General features: G+C 46.7%; 1 protein-coding gene across 1 annotated transcript in view; it reads right to left on the minus strand.

Annotated features, from left to right (window-relative positions):
* Positions 1-21,358, minus strand: part of LOC112239345 (striatin) — a gene marked incomplete in the record, with an annotated part of 92,709 nt that overhangs the window by 42,057 nt on the left and 29,294 nt on the right. The window contains 1 exon segment of the mRNA XM_042305678.1: positions 7,512-7,615. Coding sequence (XP_042161612.1) covers positions 7,512-7,615 — 104 coding nt within the window.

The following is a 21,358-nucleotide window of genomic DNA, read 5'->3' on the forward strand; positions in this document are numbered from 1 at the left end:
AAAACCTGACATGATGACTCCTTGCTGTCCCCAGTCCACCTGGCCGTGCTGCTGCTCCAGTTTCAACTGTTCTGCCTTATTATTATTCGACCATGCTGGTCATTTATGATCCTAGGTTTTGGCCTTTCTAGGGAGTTTTTCCTAGCCACCGTGCTTCTACACCTGCATTGCTTGCTGTTTGGGGTTTTAGGCTGGGTTTCTGTACAGCACTTTGAGATATCAGTTGATGTACGAAGGGCTATATAAATAAATTTGATTTGATGTAAATCTTTATCCAATCGGATGGGAAACCTAGTTAGGTTGGGACCAAGGTGTTCCTGTTTCCTGAGGGCTCTTCCTGATAGGAATGACCCGTTGCCAAGCAACCAGGGAAACCCACCAGACGAGTAACCTGATTCTGAAGCACATGACGTCGCTCCTAACTCTCTCCCAGAGGCTGAGACGATAGCGTTACTGAAATGAACAGAGAAATACATGTCCTCGGTTAATGATGATGATGATGATGATGCTCCTGACAGGAACAGCAGGAAGAGGAAGGAATCTGATTGTCTGCTCTCAAAAGGAGACACAACATAACAGAAGACCGATGCACCCAGACGCTGGTTGAAAGATGAAGAAAACCCCTGCTGTTCAAAAGCATATTGTTCATTAGACTAGATGCCAGGTTCTGGGGCTGAACGTAACAAGCATCCCGCACTGAGAGCAGGGTGGGGGGGGGTGCAGACCCTGATGAGTCTTCGGTTGTTAGATTTGTACATTTTTTACATTGGAGCAGCAGGCAAAGCGAACAATGTTGATACAATTGTATCAATTATAACCCAGAACAAAGACCAGTCTGAGTAGACTTCACAGCCTCAGCTGCCACGCAGCCTCAGCCGTCAGAAAAAAACAAAACAGAGCACTAAGACAGCTAAGGAAATGTTGTTTCATGACCCATATTAGGTCTCTAGCCTAAACGGTTAAAAAACAGGACCCATACATAGTGGGGCAAAAAAGTACTTAGTCAGCCACCAATTGTGCAAGTTCTCCCACTTAAAAAGATGAGGCCTGTAATTTTCATCATAGGTACACTTCAACTATGACACACAAAATGAGAAAAAAATATCCAGAAAATCACATCGTAGGATTTTTAATGAATTTATTTGCAAATTATGGTGGAAAAATAAGTATTTGGTCACCTACAAACAAGCAAGATAACTTCTTCTTTAAGAGGCTCCTCTGTCCTCCACTCGTTACCTGTATTAATGGCACCTGTTTGAACTTGTTATCAGTATATAAGACACCCGTCCACAACCTCAAACAGTCACACTCCAAACTCCACTATGGCCAAGACCAAAGAGCTGTCAAAGGACACCAGAAACAAAATTGTAGACCTGCACCAGGCTGGGAAGACTGAATCTGCAATAGGTAAGCAGCTTGGTTTGAAGAAATCAACTGTGGGAGCAATTATTAGGAAATGGAAGACATACAAGACCACTGATAATCTCCCTCGATCTGGGGCTCTACGCAAGATCTCACCCTGTGGGGTCAAAATGATCACAAGAACAGTGAGCAAAAATCCCAGAACCACACGGGGGGACCTAGTGAATGACCTGCAGAGAGCTGGGACCAAAGTAACACACTACGCTGCCAGGGACTCAAATCCTGCAGTGCTAGACGTGTCCCCTGCTTAAGCCAGTACATGTCCAGGCCCGTCTGAAGTTTGCTAGAGAGCATTGGGATGATCCAGAAGAAGATTGGGAGAATGTCATATGGTCAGATGAAACCAAAATATAACTTTTTGGTAAAAACTCAACTCGTCGTGTTTGGAGGACAAAGAATGCTGAGTTGCATCCAAAGAACACCATACCTACTGTGAAGCATGGGGGTGGGAACATCATGCTTTGGGCCTGTTTTTCTGCAAAGGACCAGGACGACTGATCAGTGTAAAGGAAAGAATGAATTGGGTCATGTATCGTGAGATTTTGAGTGAAAACCTCCTTCCATCAGCAAGGGCATTGAAGATGAAACGTGGCTGGGTCTTTCAGCATGACAATGATCCCAAACACACCGCTGGGCAACGAAGGAGTGGCTTCGTAAGAAGCATTTCAAGGTCCTGGAGTGGCCTAGCCAGTCTCCAGATCTCAACCCCATAGAAAATCTTTGGAGGGAGTTGAAAGTCAAAAACATCACTGCTCTAGAAGATATCTGCATGGAGGAATGGGCCAAAATACCAGCAACAGTGTGTGAAAACTTTGTGAAGACTTACAGAAAATGTTTGACCTCTGTCATTGCCAACAAAGGGTATATAACAAGGGATTGAGAAACTTTTGTTATTGACCAATTATTTTCCACCATAATTTGCAAATGAATTCATTAAAAATCCTACAAATGTGATTTTCTGGATTTTTTTTCTTCTCATTTTGTCTGTCATAGTTGAAGTGTACCTATGATGAAAATTACAGGCCTCTCATCTTTTTAAGTGGGAGAACTTGCACAATTGGTGGCTGACTAAATACTTTTTTGCCCCACTGTGTGTCGCCAGAGGTAAAAAAAACAGGACCCATATGTGGCCAGAGGTAAAAAAAAACAAAAACAGGACCCATATGTGGCCAGAGGTTAAAAACAGGACCCATATGTGGCCAGAGGATTAAAAAAACAGGACCCATATGTGGCCAGAGGTAAAAAAATAAAAAACAGGACCCATATGTGGCCAGAGGATTAAAAAAAACAGGACCCATATGTGGCCAGAGGATTAAAAAACAGGACCCATATGTGGCCAGAGGATTAAAAACAGGACCCATATGTGGCCAGAGGATTAAAACAGGACCCATATGTGGCCAGAGGTTAAAAACAGGACCCATATGTGGCCAGAGGTTAAAACAGGACCCATATGTGGCCAGAGGTAAAAACAGGACCCATATGTGGCCAGAGGATTAAAAAAAACAGGACCCATATGTGGCCAGAGGATTTTAAAAACAGGACCCATATGTGGCCAGAGGATTTTAAAAAACAGGACCCATATGTGGCCAGAGGATTAAAAAAACAGGACCCATATGTGGCCAGAGGATAAAAAAAGGACCCATATGTGGCCAGAGGATAAAAAAAACAGGACCCATATGTGGCCAGAGGATAAAAAAACAGGACCCATATGTGGCCAGAGGATAAAAAAAAACAGGACCCATATGTGGCCAGAGGATAAAAAAAAACAGGACCCATATGTGGCCAGAGGATAAAAAAAAAACAGGACCCATATGTGGCCAGAGGATAAAAAAAACAGGACCCATATGTGGCCAGAGGATAAAAAAAAAAACAGGACCCATATGTGGCCAGAGGATAAAAAAAAACAGGACCCATATGTGGCCAGAGGATAAAAAAACAGGACCCATATGTGGCCAGAGGATAAAAAAAAAAAAAACAGGACCCATATGTGGCCAGAGGATAAAAAAAAACAGGACCCATATGTGGCCAGAGGATAAAAAAAAACAGGACCCATATGTGGCCAGAGGTTAAAAACAGGACCCATATGTGGCCAGAGGTTAAAAACAGGACCCATATGTGGCCAGAGGTTAAAACAGGACCCATATGTGGCCAGAGGTTAAAAACAGGACCCATATGTGGCCAGAGGTTAAAAACAGGACCCATATGTGGCCAGAGGTTAAAAACAGGACCCATATGTGGCCAGAGGTTAAAAACAGGACCCATATGTGGCCAGAGGTTAAAAACAGGACCCATATGTGGCCAGAGGTTAAAAACAGGACCCATATGTGGCCAGAGGTTAAAAACAGGACCCATATGTGGCCAGAGGTGGCTTTTTTTTTTTTTTTTTTTTTTTCCAAATCTGGTTCTCACGGATGTGACGTACTTTCACAAACCACGTCGCAGGCTGTTTTAAACTAATCCCGGGTTGCTAATTACTGGTTTGACAACAAACAATGTTCACTCATGTTACCTAGATAGCGAACAACCTGCTAACTTAACAGTAGGTCTAGGCACATCTGATTGGCCCAGGAAGAAAGGGGAGGGGGCAGGAGAGAGAGCGAAGAGGAGAAAGAGGAGAGCGAGAGAGAGATAAAAAAAAAAAAGAGGGGAGATAGAAATTACATCTCTACATCCTGTTCCAGAGGCAGAGCGACCATGGGGAGAGAGAGCATCATTGTTGTTACCACGGCAACCTGCTGTTGCAGGCACAGAGCTGACACCATAGTGTCGGTGAACAGACTCAGAAAGAGGAGTTGAAAATTATCCTGCTGCTGCTTTTCCTGGAACACAAGGGGATGAACGATCCCACAGGGAAAGGCAGACAGAAACCGCTCTAGGAAAGGACAGGAGGACAGAAACACTCAGAGAGCAGTAGAACTGTGACCTTGTCTTGATTGGGTTTCCCCCAGGGTAAGGTAGACAGAAACCGTTCCAGGGCAGTGTCATCAGTAACCAGACACCAATCTGTCCTCTGTACAGACGTCACAACACCAGGGGACTGTCTTTTCCTTCCAGGGTCATCTGTCATTGTAGACCCTCGTATTTTCTGCTGTGTAAGTTTCACAGCCATGTTTATTTGACCTTTATTTAACTAGGCAAGTCAGTTAAGAACACATTTCTTATTTTCAATGACGGCCTAGGAAACAGTGGGTGACCTGGCCTAGGAACAGTGGGTTAACTGGTCTAGGAAACAGTGGGTGACCTGGCCTAGAAACAGTGGGTGACCTGGCCTAGGAACAGTGGGTGAACTGGTCTAGGAACAGTGGGTGAACTGGCCTAGGAACAGTGGGTGAACTGGTCTAGGAACAGTGGGTGAACTGGCCTAGGAACAGTGGGTGAACTGGCCTAGGAACAGTGGGTGAACTGGCCTAGGAACAGTGGGTGAACTGGCCTAGGAACAGTGGGTGAACTGGTCTAGGAACAGTGGGTGAACTGGTCTAGGAACAGTGGGTGAACTGGTCTAGGAACAGTGGGTGAACTGGCCTAGGAACAGTGGGTGAACTGACCTAGGAACAGTGGGTGAACTGGCCTAGGAACAGTGGGTGAACTGGCCTAGGAACAGTGGGTGAACTGGCCTAGGAACAGTGGGTGAACTGGCCTAGGAACAGTGGGTGAACTGCCTTGTTCACGTGAACACTTTTGGCTGTCGGGCCCTCTGTCTGTATCAGTGTGGTGCATTCATGTGAAAGGTCATAGGTTCATGTGAAAGGTCATAGGTTCATGTGAAAGGTCATAGGTTCATGTGATGTGTAAATGGTCCCGCTACGCTACAGCCATCCGTGTCCTGCATTACCCATCAGCCACTGGGGGGGAATGATTCTTCTGAAATCAAAGGAAAGCTGCTATACATTACAGCGTTGCGCTCGCATTGCCTCATGTCCAACGCAGCGTTCATTTTGACACACTTTAAAATACACTTTATTTAGTTGTCAAAAATGACTAAAATGGCCCGCTGTTTTGGTAAACTAGGCTCCCTTTCATTTGGGTCACATCACATCTGTATCCATGTCTCAGTTGTCCCAAGGCTTAAAAACCCTTCTTTAACCAGTCTCCTCCCCTTCATCTACACTGATCGAAGATGATCTAACAAGTGACATCCATGAGGGATCATATCTTTCACCTGGATTCACCTGGTCAGTCTGCGTCATGCAAAGAACAGGTGTTCTTCATGTTTTGTATACTCAGTGTTTGTGGCCTTGTCCTACCAACATATTGTTTTGCATAACATCTTATTCTCTTCCCAACAGCAGAAATATTACAATTATATACAATAATAATATTATATAACAATTATCAGGCCATGTAAACTTCCTAATTCAGCCTACATAAATGTTACACGCAACAAACTGATACACGCAAGCAGAGAGAATAGAGTTACATTCAAAATAGTGATTACCCCAGTCAGCTATAGAGGGCTAATTCCCCCAGTCAGCTATAGAGGGGTTATTAACCCCAGTCAGCTATAGAGGGGTAATTCCCCCAGTCAGCTATAGAGGGGTAATTACCCCAGTCAGCTATAGAGGGGTTATTATTATCCCAGTCAGCTATAGAGGGGTTATTATCCCAGTCAGCTATAGAGGGGTTATTATCCCAGTCAGCTAAAGAGGGGTTATTATCCCTTTTCCTTTCTGTGCCTCACAATGTTACCATGGCTACGCTCAGTAGGCTACTAGTAATGTTACCATGGCTATGTTCAGTAGGCTACCAGTAATGTTACCATGGCTACGCTCAGTAGGCTACTAGTAATGTTAGCATGGCTACGCTCAGTAGTCTACTGGTAATGTTACCATGGCTACGTTCAGATGCAAAACATTCTTGAACGTTGCAGATAGATATCCCATGAATAGAGATAACAATCAACATGGCAGAGGCGTGTTTGTTCTACATAGGAGATTTCTATCAGAAAGTTACAAAACGTTGCGTCCTGCTGAACGCGCCCCAGGTTGCTAGCAAAATCTAGCTAATGAGGTAACATTAATTTTACGTGTGTCAGCACTCGGCGGCCCCGTTCTGTGAGCTTGTGTGGCCTACCACTTCGTGGCCGAGCAGTTGTTGCTCCTAGACGCTTTCACTTCACAATAACAGGACTTACAGTCGACCGGGGCAGCTCAAGCAAACTGACTTGTTGGAAAGGTGGCATCCTATGACAGTGTCACTTTGAAAGTCACTGAGCTCTTCAGTAAGGGCCATTCTACTGCCAATGTTTGTCTATGGAGATTGCATGGCTGTGTGCTTGATTTTATACACCTGTCAGCAACAGATGTGGCTGAAATAGCCGAATCTACTAATTTGAAGGGGTGTCCACATACTGCTGGGGTCGTTCAGCAAAACGAAAGTAGATCAATGACTGTCGACACACTGTTACATGAAGTTCCACACTGAAGGAGAAGACGCCTCAGTTGGTCACAGAAGGGGAGGTATTTTAGGTAGAAATAGCAATATGAGCAAAACAAAAACGTGAATCTGCAATTCGATGGGTTTGGGACCCGCCGACCGATGCAGTGGCATCTTAAAAACATTTGAATCCGGGATCTATATTTTATTTATTCTTTATTTAACTAGGCAAGTCAGTTAAGAACAAATTCTTATTTTCAATGACGGCCTAGGAACAGTGGGTTAACTGCCTGTTCAGGGGCAGAACGACAGATTTGTACCTTGTCACCTAGGGGGTTTGAACTTGAAACCTTCCGGTTACTAGTCCAACGCTCTAACCACTAGGCTACCCTGCCGCCCCCATATCCCTGACAGTTACCCATATCTGGCAAGCTGGTTTTATAGCTCGGCCATTTATTCCTTTAGATTGACATCATTGCCCAAAATAGGTTTATGAAGCTAGCTAGCTACGTTTCTTAGGCTCCGCACTATGAGTCAGAGCCACTTTTAATGTCATATTCTCATTTGCCACCGCTAAAAATCCATGTCATCTATATGTATGTTTATTAGCTAGCATCGAAATTGTCTCACATGCCACCAGAGTTTGACACTTGATTACAGTTTGCATATCAACACCGCAAGAGACCCACAGATGGTCATCGGGTTCTGTAACGTACCTCTCCTGTTTGAGAACGTATTCCAGCATCTTGATCCTCCTAACCAGGTCCTTCTTCAGGTTCTCCTGTCCTTTCCTCTCTCCCTGGAGGAACGCCGTCTGAGCCTGGAGGAGAAACATAATATCAGTCATCACCAATACATTCTCCTGTCCTTTCCTCTCTCCCTGGAGAGTCTGAGCCTGGAGGAAACATATAGCATGCCATTAACAGACAGTATCAACTCCACTTTCCTCTGGCCTTGCAGGAAGTCTAGCTAGGCCTAGAGAGGGAAAAGGCATCCCAATCAACACTCAATTCATTCAGCAGACTGTTTCATCAGCATCATTCGTATGTCAATATACCTGCATTAACTTGGATATATTTCTGTGTCCGAGATAATGCTCACATTCTAGATTACTTAATTGTTAGTCTTGTGAGAAATTCTCTTTTCCATAAGAAGCTGAACAGACTGCGGGGACGCAGACTGCGGGGACGCAGACTGCGGGGGACGCAGACTGCGGGGACGCAGACTGCGGGGGGACGCAGACTGCGGGGGACACAGACTGCGGGGGACACAGACTGCGGGGGACACAGACTGCGGGGACACAGACTGCGGGGGACACAGACTGCGGGGGACACAGACTGCGGGGGACACAGACTGCGGGGGACACAGACTGCGGGGGACACAGACTGCGGGGGACACAGACTGCGGGGGACACAGACTGCGGGGGGACACAGACTGCGGGGGACACAGACTGCGGGGGACACAGACTGCGGGGGACACAGACTGCGGGGGACACAGACTGCGGGGGACACAGACTGCGGGGGACACAGACTGCGGGGGACACAGACTGCGGGGGACACAGACTGCGGGGGACACAGACTGCGGGGGACACAGACTGCGGGGGACACAGACTGCGGGGGACACAGACTGCGGGGGACACAGACTGCGGGGACACAGACTGCGGGGGACACAGACTGCGGGGGACACAGACTGCGGGGGACACAGACTGCGGGGACACAGACTGCGGGGGACACAGACTGCGGGGGACACAGACTGCGGGGACACAGACTGCGGGGGACACAGACTGCGGGGACACAGACTGCGGGGGACACAGACTGCGGGGGACACAGAAGGCAGAATGCATTCTAGAGGAATGCCCTCTGCCTCGAGTAGTGATTCATGTTGTGTTGATGTTCCAAGCAGACGGTGGGAGATCGCCAGGCCAACGTCAGACTTATTCAAGCTCTGGGATGTCCAGAATAGTTTGGCAGTATTGTCCTTCTTGATATAGTGTGTCTAATGTAACCCCACACAAATGGCTGGGAAATGGAACTTGCAAAGACCAAAAGGGGCTAAAACATTATCTCATCATCCCAGCTCTCTCCTTCCCCGCCTCCCTCCTCCTCCTCCTCCTCCACCTCTACCTCTACCTCCACCTCTCTCTCTACCTCGCCAGTGTCTCTTCAACAGACAGATTTTTGGCTAGGTGACTTTGAAGCAAGGCAAGGTATGCCTCAGTTCATAAATACAATAATACATATTGTATACAATAAATACATTTTTACCAAAGTATTTTCTTATTTTAAAAATAAACTGCGTTGTTGGTTAAGGACTTTAAAGCATTTCACAGTAAGGTCTACACTGTTGGTTAAGGGCTGGTCAGTCAGCATTTCACAGTAAGGTCTACACTGTTGGTTAAGGACTTTAAAGCATTTCACAGTAAGGTCTACACTGTTGGTTAAGGACTTTATAGCATTTCACAGTAAGGTCTACACTGTTGGTTAAGGGCTTGTCAGTCAGCGTTTCACAGTAAGGTCTACACTGTTGGTTAAGAGCTTGTCAGTCAGCATTTCACAGTAAGGTCCACACCGCATGTGACAAATAACACAACCCACCTCCAGCTCATCGTAAACCACAACCCACCTCCAGCTCATCGTAAACCACAACCCGCCTCATCGTAAACCACAACCCGCCTCATCGTAAACCACAACCCGCCTCATCGTAAACCACAACCCGCCTCATCGTAAACCACCTCATCGTAAACCACAACCCGCCTCATCGTAAACCACCTCATCGTAAACCACCTCATCGTAAACCACAACCCACCTCATCGTAAACCACCTCATCGTAAACCACCTCATCGTAAACCACAACCCGCCTCATCGTAAACCACCTCATCGTAAACCACAACCCGCCTCATCATAAACCACAACCCGCCTCATCGTAAACCACCTCATCGTAAACCACAACCCGCCTCATCGTAAACCACCTCATCGTAAACCACAACCCGCCTCATCGTAAACCACCTCATCGTAAACCACCTCATCGTAAACCGCCTCATCGTAAACCACAACCCGCCTCATCGTAAACCACAACCCGCCTCATCGTAAACCACCTCATCGTAAACCACCTCATCGTAAACCACCTCATCGTAAACCACCTCATCGTAAACCACCTCATCGTAAACCACCTCATCGTAAACCACCTCATCGTAAACCACCTCATCGTAAACCACCTCATCGTAAACCACCTCATCGTAAACCACCTCATCGTAAACCACCTCATCGTAAACCACCTCATCGTAAACCACAAACCACCTCATCGTAAACCACAACCCACCTCATCGTAAACCACAACCCACCTCATCGTAAACCACAACCCACCTGCAGCTCATCGTAAACACAACCCACCTGCAGCTCATCGTAAACACAACCCACCTGCAGCTCATCGTAAACACAACCCACCTGCAGCTCATCGTAAACACAACCCACCTGCAGCTCATCGTAAACACAACCCACCTGCAGCTCATCGTAAACACAACCCACCTGCAGCTCATCGTAAACACAACCCACCTGCAGCTCATCGTAAACACAACCCACCTGCAGCTCATCGTAAACACAACCCACCTGCAGCTCATCGTAAACACAACCCACCTGCAGCTCATCGTAAACACAACCCACCTGCAGCTCATCGTAAACACAACCCACCTGCAGCTCATCGTAAACCACAACCCACCTCCAGCTCATCGTAAACCACCTCATCGTAAACACAACCCACCTCCAGCTCATCGTAAACCACCTCATCGTAAACCACAACCCGCCTCATCGTAAACCACAACCCGCCTCATCGTAAACCACAACCCGCCTCATCGTAAACCACCTCATCGTAAACCGTAAACCACCTCATCGTAAACCGTAAACCACCTCATCGTAAACCGTAAACCACCTCATCGTAAACCACAACCCACCTCATCGTAAACCACAACCCACCTCATCGTAAACCACAACCCACCTCATCGTAAACCACAACCCACCTCATCGTAAACCACAACCCACCTCATCGTAAACACAACCCACCTGCAGCTCATCGTAAACACAACCCACCTGCAGCTCATCGTAAACACAACCCACCTGCAGCTCATCGTAAACACAACCCACCTGCAGCTCATCGTAAACACAACCCACCTGCAGCTCATCGTAAACACAACCCACCTGCAGCTCATCGTAAACACAACCCACCTGCAGCTCATCGTAAACACAACCCACCTGCAGCTCATCGTAAACACAACCCACCTGCAGCTCATCGTAAACACAACCCACCTGCAGCTCATCGTAAACACAACCCACCTCCAGCTCATCGTAAACACAACCCACCTCCAGCTCATCGTAAACCACAACCCACCTCCAGCTCATCGTAAACCACAACCCACCTCCAGCTCATCGTGTGCGACGACGCGCTGAAGACTCCCTACACCGTTTGCTTGAACGGCGAATGGGAAGCGCGCTTCAATTACCGGTTGAGATATAAAAATAGTACCTCTTAAAAACGGTGATAAAAACAGTTAACACACGATTGCATGTAGAAAATGTTGTGCAATGACTGAGGCTTATGAAAGTGCACTCCAGCAGCAACGAACGAACGGTTTGAGGACAGCAGCAGTAGTTCTCACCCTGTCTAACAGATTTACCGCTCAAACCAGGCAGATTGACCTATTGACCCGTTAAGCATGACCTGTCAAACGTATTCCATCAATGAATAGGATCAAAAGCAAATGATTTTTCTTCAGACAACTGGCACAGAGTTTATTTTAAAAATTGGCTTATTTTTTTTTTTTAAATCAACCAAAAAGCCGGCTATTACCAGCAAACGGAACCCTGGACACACACGGTTCAGCACATTAGACAGGCTACCCAGACCAACACAGTCTTCTAGTCCTACCACAGGGCAGGGGACACTCAACACCTTACAGCATAACACAGTTAAACAGGGAACAGTCAGGAGATGAGCCCAACCAGAACACTGTCTTTAGTCCGTAGCAAGTGGGCACCACAGAATCTGGGACAGCGAGACAATCAAGAAGGAGTATTTTTTGAGTGAGTGAGAGATTCTCTTTGAAAGCAGCACTGTTGATGTCTAAAACAAAATGAGTCACAGCTGCTTAAACCAGATTTAAATAAATGTGAGCTTCATTTCACATCCACCCACCATCCTCCTCCAAGACAGTCCCACAACATCCTTCTATAGAAACATCCAGAACATCCTCCGAACCCAGACAGGCTCTCTCCATCTGGAACATAACATGTACACACTGTAGGCTATAGAAAAACTCTCCGTCTGTTCAGTCTACAGAGACGAGAGATTAAACCACTTATTCATCTGAGACTAATGATTTGTCTGTGAAGCTGAAGTCGTCCACATTGGACAGTAGAGAGAAACACTCCATACAGTTACTAATCACAATATTACTTTTGGACGATATTATATTGGTACTTGGACAACATTTTTTGAAATTTTATTCATTTTTTTGCTAGGCAGAGTTAAAAATAGTCTGTATCTGCGCCAAAATACTGGTAAAAATGTTAAGGACATATTTCCATGACTAATCAATACTCATTTCCTTATGTTCGCTCTCATCTCCTCACAATATGTTTGGAACATCAAATGGCAGTAGGGAATCAACTAAAATGTGCTGACCCTAGTAGTGAATCAACTAGACGTAGTGAATCGACTAGACGTAGTGAATCGACTAGACGTATTGACCCTAGTAGTGAATCAACTAGACGTAGTGAATCGACTAGACGTAGTGAATCGACTAGACGTAGTGAATCGACTAGACGTAGTGAATCGACTAGACGTAGTGAATCGACTAGACGTAGTGAATCGACTAGACGTAGTGAATCGACTAGACGTAGTGAATCGACTAGATGTAGTGAATCGACTAGACGTAGTGAATCGACTAGATGTAGGGAATCGACTAGACGTAGTGAATCGACTAGATGTAGGGAATCGACTAGACGTATTGAATCGACTAGATGTAGGGAATCGACTAGACGTATTGAATCGACTAGATGTAGGGAATCGACTAGACGTATTGAATCGACTAGATGTAGGGAATCGACTAGACGTATTGACCTAGTGGGGAATCGACTAGACGTATTGACCCTAGTGGGGAATCGACTAGACGTATTGACCTAGTGGGGAATCGACTAGACGTATTGACCCTAGTGGGGAATCGACTAGACGTATTGACCTAGTGGGGAATCGACTAGACGTATTGACCCTAGTGGGGAATCGACTAGACGTATTGACCCTAGTGGGGAATCGACTAGACGTATTGACCCTAGTGGGGAATCGACTAGACGTATTGACCCTAGTGGGGAATCGACTAGACGTATTGACCCTAGTGGGGAATCGACTAGACGTATTGACCTAGTGGGGAATCGACTAGACGTATTGACCCTAGTGGGGAATCGACTAGACGTATTGACCCTAGTGGGGAATCGACTAGACGTATTGACCCTAGTGGGGAATCGACTAGACGTATTGACCTAGTGGGGAATCGACTAGACGTATTGACCCTAGTGGGGAATCGACTAGACGTATTGACCCTAGTGGGGAATCGACTAGACGTATTGACCCTAGTGGGGAATCGACTAGACGTATTGACCCTAGTGGGGAATCGACTAGACGTATTGACCCTAGTGGGGAATCGACTAGACGTATTGACCCTAGTGGGGAATCGACTAGACGCATTGACCCTAGTGGGGAATCGACTAGACGCATTGACCTAGTGGGGAATCGACTAGACGCATTGACCCTAGTGGGGAATCGACTAGACGCATTGACCTTAGTGGGGAATCGACTAGATGTATTGAACCTAGTAGGAATCGACTAGATGTAGGGAATCAACTAGATGTAGGGAATCGACTAGACGTATTGACCCTAGTAGGGAATCGACTAGACGTATTGACCCTAGTAGGGAATCGACTAGACGTATTGACCTAGTAGGGAATCGACTAGACGTATTGACCCTAGTGGGGAATCGACTAGACGTATTGACCCTAGTGGGGAATCGACTAGCCGCATTGACCTTAGTGGGGAATCGACTAGACGTATTGACCTAGTGGGGAATCGACTAGACGTATTGACCCTAGTGGGGAATCGACTAGACGTATTGACCCTAGTGGGGAATCGACTAGACGTATTGACCCTAGTGGGGAATCGACTAGACGCATTGACCTTAGTGGGGAATCGACTAGATGTATTGACCCTAGTAGGGAATCGACTAGATGTAGGGAATCAACTAGATGTAGGGAATCGACTAGACGTATTGACCCTAGTAGGGAATCGACTAGACGTATTGACCCTAGTAGGGAATCGACTAGACGTATTGACCTAGTAGGGAATCGACTAGACGTATTGACCCTAGTAGGGAATCGACTAGACGTATTGACCCTAGTAGGGAATCGACTAGACGTATTGACCCTAGTGGGGAATCGACTAGACGTATTGACCCTAGTGGGGAATCGACTAGACGTATTGACCCTAGTGGGGAATCGACTAGACGTATTGACCCTAGTGGGGAATCGACTAGACGTATTGACCCTAGTGGGGAATCGACTAGACGTATTGACCCTAGTGGGGAATCGACTAGACGTATTGACCCTAGTGGGGAATCGACTAGACGTATTGACCCTAGTGGGGAATCGACTAGACGTATTGACCCTAGTGGGGAATCGACTAGACGTATTGACCCTAGTGGGGAATCGACTAGACGTATTGACCCTAGTGGGGAATCGACTAGACGCATTGACCTTAGTGGGGAATCGACTAGATGTATTGACCCTAGTAGGGAATCGACTAGATGTAGGGAATCAACTAGATGTAGGGAATCGACTAGACGTATTGACCCTAGTAGGGAATCGACTAGACGTATTGACCCTAGTAGGGAATCGACTAGACGTATTGACCCTAGTAGGGAATCGACTAGACGTATTGACCCTAGTAGGGAATCGACTAGACGTATTGACCCTAGTAGGGAATCGACTAGACGTATTGACCCTAGTGGGGAATCGACTAGACGTATTGACCCTAGTGGGGAATCGACTAGACGTATTGACCCTAGTGGGGAATCGACTAGACGTATTGACCCTAGTGGGGAATCGACTAGACGTATTGACCCTAGTGGGGAATCGACTAGACGTATTGACCCTAGTGGGGAATCGACTAGACGTATTGACCCTAGTGGGGAATCGACTAGACGTATTGACCCTAGTGGGGAATCGACTAGACGCATTGACCCTAGTGGGGAATCGACTAGACGCATTGACCCTAGTGGGGAATCGACTAGACGCATTGACCCTAGTGGGGAATCGACTAGACGCATTGACCCTAGTGGGGAATCGACTAGACGCATTGACCCTAGTGGGGAATCGACTAGACGCATTGACCCTAGTGGGGAATCGACTAGACGCATTGACCTTAGTGGGAATCGACTAGATGTATTGAACCTAGTAGGGAATCGACTAGATGTAGGGAATCAACTAGATGTAGGGAATCGACTAGACGTATTGACCCTAGTAGGGAATCGACTAGACGTATTGACCCTAGTAGGGAATCGACTAGACGTATTGACCCTAGTAGGGAATCGACTAGACGTATTGACCCTAGTAGGGAATCGACTAGACGTATTGACCCTAGTGGGGAATCGACTAGATGTAGGGAATCAACTAGATGTAGGGAATCGACTAGACGTATTGACCTAGTGGGGAATCGACTAGACGTATTGACCCTAGTGGGGAATCGACTAGACGTATTGACCCTAGTAGGGAATCGACTAGACGTATTGACCCTAGTAGGGAATCGACTAGACGTATTGACCCTAGTAGGGAATCGACTAGACGTATTGACCCTAGTAGGGAATCGACTAGACGTATTGACCCTAGTAGGGAATCGACTAGACGTATTGACCCTAGTAGGGAATCGACTAGACGTATTGACCCTAGTAGGGAATCGACTAGACGTATTGACCCTAGTAGGGAATCGACTAGACGTATTGACCCTAGTAGGGAATCGACTAGACGTATTGACCCTAGTAGGGAATCGACTAGACGTATTGACCCTAGTAGGGAATCGACTAGACGTATTGACCTAGTAGGGAATCGACTAGACGTATTGACCTAGTAGGGAATCGACTAGACGTATTGACCCTAGTAGGGAATCGACTAGACGTATTGACCCTAGTAGGGAATCGACTAGACGTATTGACCCTAGTAGGGAATCGACTAGACGTATTGACCCTAGTAGGGAATCGACTAGACGTATTGACCCTAGTAGGGAATCGACTAGACGTATTGACCCTAGTAGGGAATCGACTAGACGTATTGACCTAGTAGGGAATCGACTAGACGTATTGACCCTAGTAGGGAATCGACTAGACGTATTGACCTAGTAGGGAATCGACTAGACGTATTGACCCTAGTAGGGAATCGACTAGACGTATTGACCCTAGTAGGGAATCGACTAGACGTATTGACCCTAGTAGGGAATCGACTAGACGTATTGACCCTAGTAGGGAATCGACTAGACGTATTGACCCTAGTAGGGAATCGACTAGACGTATTGACCCTAGTAGGGAATCGACTAGACGTATTGACCCTAGTAGGGAATCGACTAGACGTATTGACCCTAGTAGGGAATCGACTAGACGTATTGACCCTAGTAGGGAATCGACTAGACGTATTGACCCTAGTAGGGAATCGACTAGACGTATTGACCCTAGTAGGAATCGACTAGACGTATTGACCCTAGTAGGGAATCGACTAGACGTATTGACCCTAGTAGGGAATCGACTAGACGTATTGACCCTAGTAGGGAATCGACTAGACGTATTGACCCTAGTAGGGAATCGACTAGACGTATTGACCCTAGTAGGGAATCGACTAGACGTATTGACCCTAGTAGGGAATCGACTAGACGTATTGACCCTAGTAGGGAATCGACTAGACGTATTGACCCTAGTAGGGAATCGACTAGACGTATTGACCTAGTAGGGAATCGACTAGACGTATTGACCCTAGTAGGGAATCGACTAGACGTATTGACCTAGTAGGGAATCGGCTAGACGTATTGACCCTAGTAGGGAATCGGCTAGACGTATTGACCCTAGTAGGGAATCGGCTAGACGTATTGACCCTAGTAGGGAATCGGCTAGACGTATTGACCCTAGTAGGGAATCGGCTAGACGTATTGACCCTAGTAGGGAATCGACTAGACGTATTGACCCTAGTAGGGAATCGACTAGACGTATTGACCCTAGTAGGGAATCGACTAGACGTATTGACCCTAGTAGGGAATCGACTAGACGTATTGACCCTAGTAGGGAATCGACTAGACGTATTGACCTAGTAGGGAATCGACTAGACGTATTGACCCTAGTAGGGAATCGACTAGACGTATTGACCCTAGTAGGGAATCGACTAGACGTATTGACCCTAGTAGGGAATCGACTAGACGTATTGACCCTAGTAGGGAATCGACTAGACGTATTGACCCTAGTAGGGAATCGACTAGACGTATTGACCCTAGTAGGGAATCGACTAGACGTATTGACCCTAGTAGGGAATCGACTAGACGTATTGACCCTAGTAGGGAATCGACTAGACGTATTGACCCTAGTAGGGAATCGACTAGACGTATTGACCCTAGTAGGGAATCGACTAGACGTATTGACCCTAGTAGGGAATCGACTAGACGTATTGACCTAGTAGGGAATCGACTAGACGTATTGACCCTAGTAGGGAATCGACTAGACGTATTGACCCTAGTAGGGAATCACAACTAGACGTATTGACCCTAGTAGGGAATCAACTAGACGTATTGACCCTAGTAGGGAATCAACTAGACGTATTGACCCTAGTAGGGAATCAACTAGACGTATTGACCTAGTAGGGAATCGACTAGACGTATTGACCCTAGTAGGGAATCGACTAGACGTATTGACCCTAGTAGGGAATCACAACTAGATGCATTGACATTAGTAGGGAATCAACTAGATGCATTGACCTTAGTAGGGAATCAACTAGATGTATTGACCCTAGTAGGGAATCAACTAGATGTATTGACCCTAGTAGGGAATCAACTAGACGTATTGACCCTAGTAGGGAATCAACTAGACGTATTGACCCTAGTAGGGAATCAACTAGATGTATTGACCCTAGTAGGGAATCAACTAGATGCATTGACCCTAGTAGGGAATCAACTAGACGTATTGACCCTAGTAGGGAATCAACTAGACGTATTGACCCTAGTAGGGAATCAACTAGACGTATTGACCCTAGTGGGGAATCAACTAGATGTAGGGAATCGACTAGACGTATTGACCCTAGTAGGGAATCAACTAGACAGAACAAAAATATAAAAACACAACAATTTCAAAAGGTTTTACTGAGTTACAGTTCATATAAGGAAATAAGTTCATTCGGCCCTAATCTATGGATTTCACACGAATACAGGGAATACAGACATCTGTTGGTCACAGATACCTTAATAAAGGCAGTGGATCTGAAAACCAGTCAGTATCTGGTGTGACCACCATTTGCCTCATGCAGCGAGACACATCTCCTTCACAGAGTTGATCAGGCGGTTGATTGTGGGCTGTGGAATGTGGTCCCACTCTTCAATGGCTGTGCGAAACTGCTGGATATTGGTGGGAACTGGAACACAATGTCGTACCCGTCAATTTAGAGCATCCCAAACATTTTTAGTTTTCTGTTTAACAAGGCAAGTCAGTTATTAAGAACAAATTCTTATTTACAATGACGGCCTAGGATCAGTGGGTTAACTGCTTTGTTCAGGGGGAGAACGACAGATTTGTACCTTGATAGCTCAGGGATTCGATCCAGCAACCTTTCAGTTACTGACCTAACTCTCTAACCACTAGGCTACCCGTCGCCCCAACTAGGTCTGGTGAGTATGCAGCCCATGGAAGTACTGGGACATTTTCAGCTTCCAGGAATTGGGTACAGATCCTTGCGACATGGGGCCGTGCATTATCATGCTGAAACATGAGGTGATGGTGGCAGATGAATAGCACGACAATGAGCCTCAGGATCTCGTCAAGTTCTCTGGGCTTTCAAATCGCCATCGATAAAACGCAAGTGTGTTCGTTATGCCTGCCCATACCATAACCCCACCGTCACCATGGGGCACTCGGTTCACAACGTTGACGTCATCAAACTGCTCGTCCACACGACGCCATACACGCTGTCTGCCATCTGCCTGGTACAGTTGAAACCTGGATTTCAACAAGCAGACTTCACCAGCCAGAGGCCATTGAAGGTGAGCATTTGCAAACACAGAAGTCGGTTACGACGCCGAACTGCAGTCAGGACAAGACCCTGGTGAGGACGACGAGCACACTGATGAGCTTCCCCGAGACGGTTTCATTAGCTGTCCAGTGGCTGGTCTCAGACCATCTCGCAGGTGCAGAAGCATGGAGGTCCTGGGCTGGCGTGGAGGTCCTGGGCTGGCGTGGAGGTCCTGGGCTGGCGTGGAGGTCCTGGGCTGGCGTGGAGGTCCTGGGCTGGCGTGGAGGTCCTGGGCTGGCGTGGAGGTCCTGGGCTGGCGTGGAGGTCCTGGGCTGGCGTGGTTCCACGTTGTCTGCAGTTGTGAGGCCGGTTGGACAAATTCTCTAAAATAACATTGGAAGCGGCATATGGTAGAGAACTGAACATTAAATTCTCTGTTAAAAACTCTAGTGGACATTCCTGCAGTCAGCAGGCCAATTTTACGCTCCCTCACAACTTGACATCTGTGGCATTGTGTTGTGTTACAAACTGCACATTTTATTGTGCCAAGCACAAAGTGCACCTGTGTAATGCTGTTTAAGCAGCTTCTTGAAATGTCACACCTGTCAGGTGGATAAATTATCTTGGCAAAGAAGAAATGCTCACTAGCAGGGATATAAACAAAATGAGTGCACAAAACTTGAGAGAAATCATCTTTTTCCGTGTGTATTGAACATGGCACCAACACTTTACAGGTTGTGTTTATATTTTTCTTTAGTATAAAAGTATTGAACTGGTTTGAAAATTTGCCCAAGTTAAATATAATTAAGACATGAACAAAATGCATAAGTGATTGGTATGAAACCGCCGGTATGTGCGGTGCGTACATCTACACTTACTGTAGCCGTTAGCGATGATGCTAATAACAGCCTTCTGGTGAAATGGTGAGTTAAATGTTAAACTAATTAATTAATTAGTAGCCAATGCCTGCCTGGCAGAATTAGTAGCCAATGCCTACCTGGCAGAATTAGTAGCCAATGCCTACCTGGCAGAATTAGTAGCCAATGCCTGCCTGGCAGAATTAGTAGCCAATGCCTGCCTGGCAGAATTAGTAGCCAATGCCTACCTGGCAGAATTAGTAGCCAATGCCTGCCTGGCAGAATTAGTAGCCAATGCCTACCTGGCAGAATTAGTAGCCAATGCCTACCTGGCAGAATTAGTAGCCAATGCCTGCCTGGCAGAATTAGTAGCCAATGCCTGCCTGGCAGAATTAGTAGCCAATGCCTACCTGGCAGAATTAGTAGCCAATGCCTACCTGGCAGAATTAGTAGCCAATGCCTACCTGGCAGAATTAGTAGCCAATGCCTACCTGGCAGAATTAGTAGCCAATGCCTACCTGGCAGAATTAGTAGCCAATGCCTGCCTGGCAGAATTAGTAGCCAATGCCTGCCTGGCAGAATTAGTAGCCAATGCCTACCTGGCAGAATTAGTAGCCAATGCCTACCTGGCAGAATTAGTAGCCAATGCCTGCCTGGCAGAATTAGTAGCCAATGCCTACCTGGCAGAATTAGTAGCCAATGCCTGCCTGGCAGAATTAGTAGCCAATGCCTGCCTGGCAGAATTAGTAGCCAATGCCTACCTGGCAGAATTAGTAGCCAATGCCTGCCTGGCAGAATTAGTAGCCAATGCCTGCCTGGCAGAATTAGTAGCCAATGCCTACCTGGCAGAATTAGTAGCCAATGCCTACCTGGCAGAATTAGTAGCCAATGCCTACCTGGCAGAATTAGTAGCCAATGCCTACCTGGCAGAATTAGTAGCCAATGCCTACCTGGCAGAATTAGTAGCCAATGCCTACCTGGCAGAATTAGTAGCCAATGCCTACCTGGCAGAATTAGTAGCCAATGCCTGCCTGGCAGAATTAGTAGCCAATGCCTGCCTGGCAGAATTAGTAGCCAATGCCTGCCTGGCAGAATTAGTAGCCAATGCCTACCTGGCAGAATTAGTAGCCAATGCCTGCCTGGCAGAATTAGTAGCCAATGCCTACCTGGCAGAATTAGTAGCCAATGCCTGCCTGGCAGAATTAGTAGCCAATGCCTACCTGGCAGAATTAGTAGCCAATGCCTACCTGGCAGAATTAGTAGCCAATGCCTACCTGGCAGAATTAGTAGCCAATGCCTACCTGGCAGAATTAGTAGCCAATGCCTACCTGGCAGAATTAGTAGCCAATGCCTGCCTGGCAGAATTAGTAGCCAATGCCTACCTGGCAGAATTAGTAGCCAATGCCTACCTGGCAGAAT

The sequence above is a fragment of the Oncorhynchus tshawytscha genome, linkage group LG24, assembly GCF_018296145.1.
Source record: "Oncorhynchus tshawytscha isolate Ot180627B linkage group LG24, Otsh_v2.0, whole genome shotgun sequence".
NCBI lineage: Eukaryota > Metazoa > Chordata > Actinopteri > Salmoniformes > Salmonidae > Oncorhynchus > Oncorhynchus tshawytscha.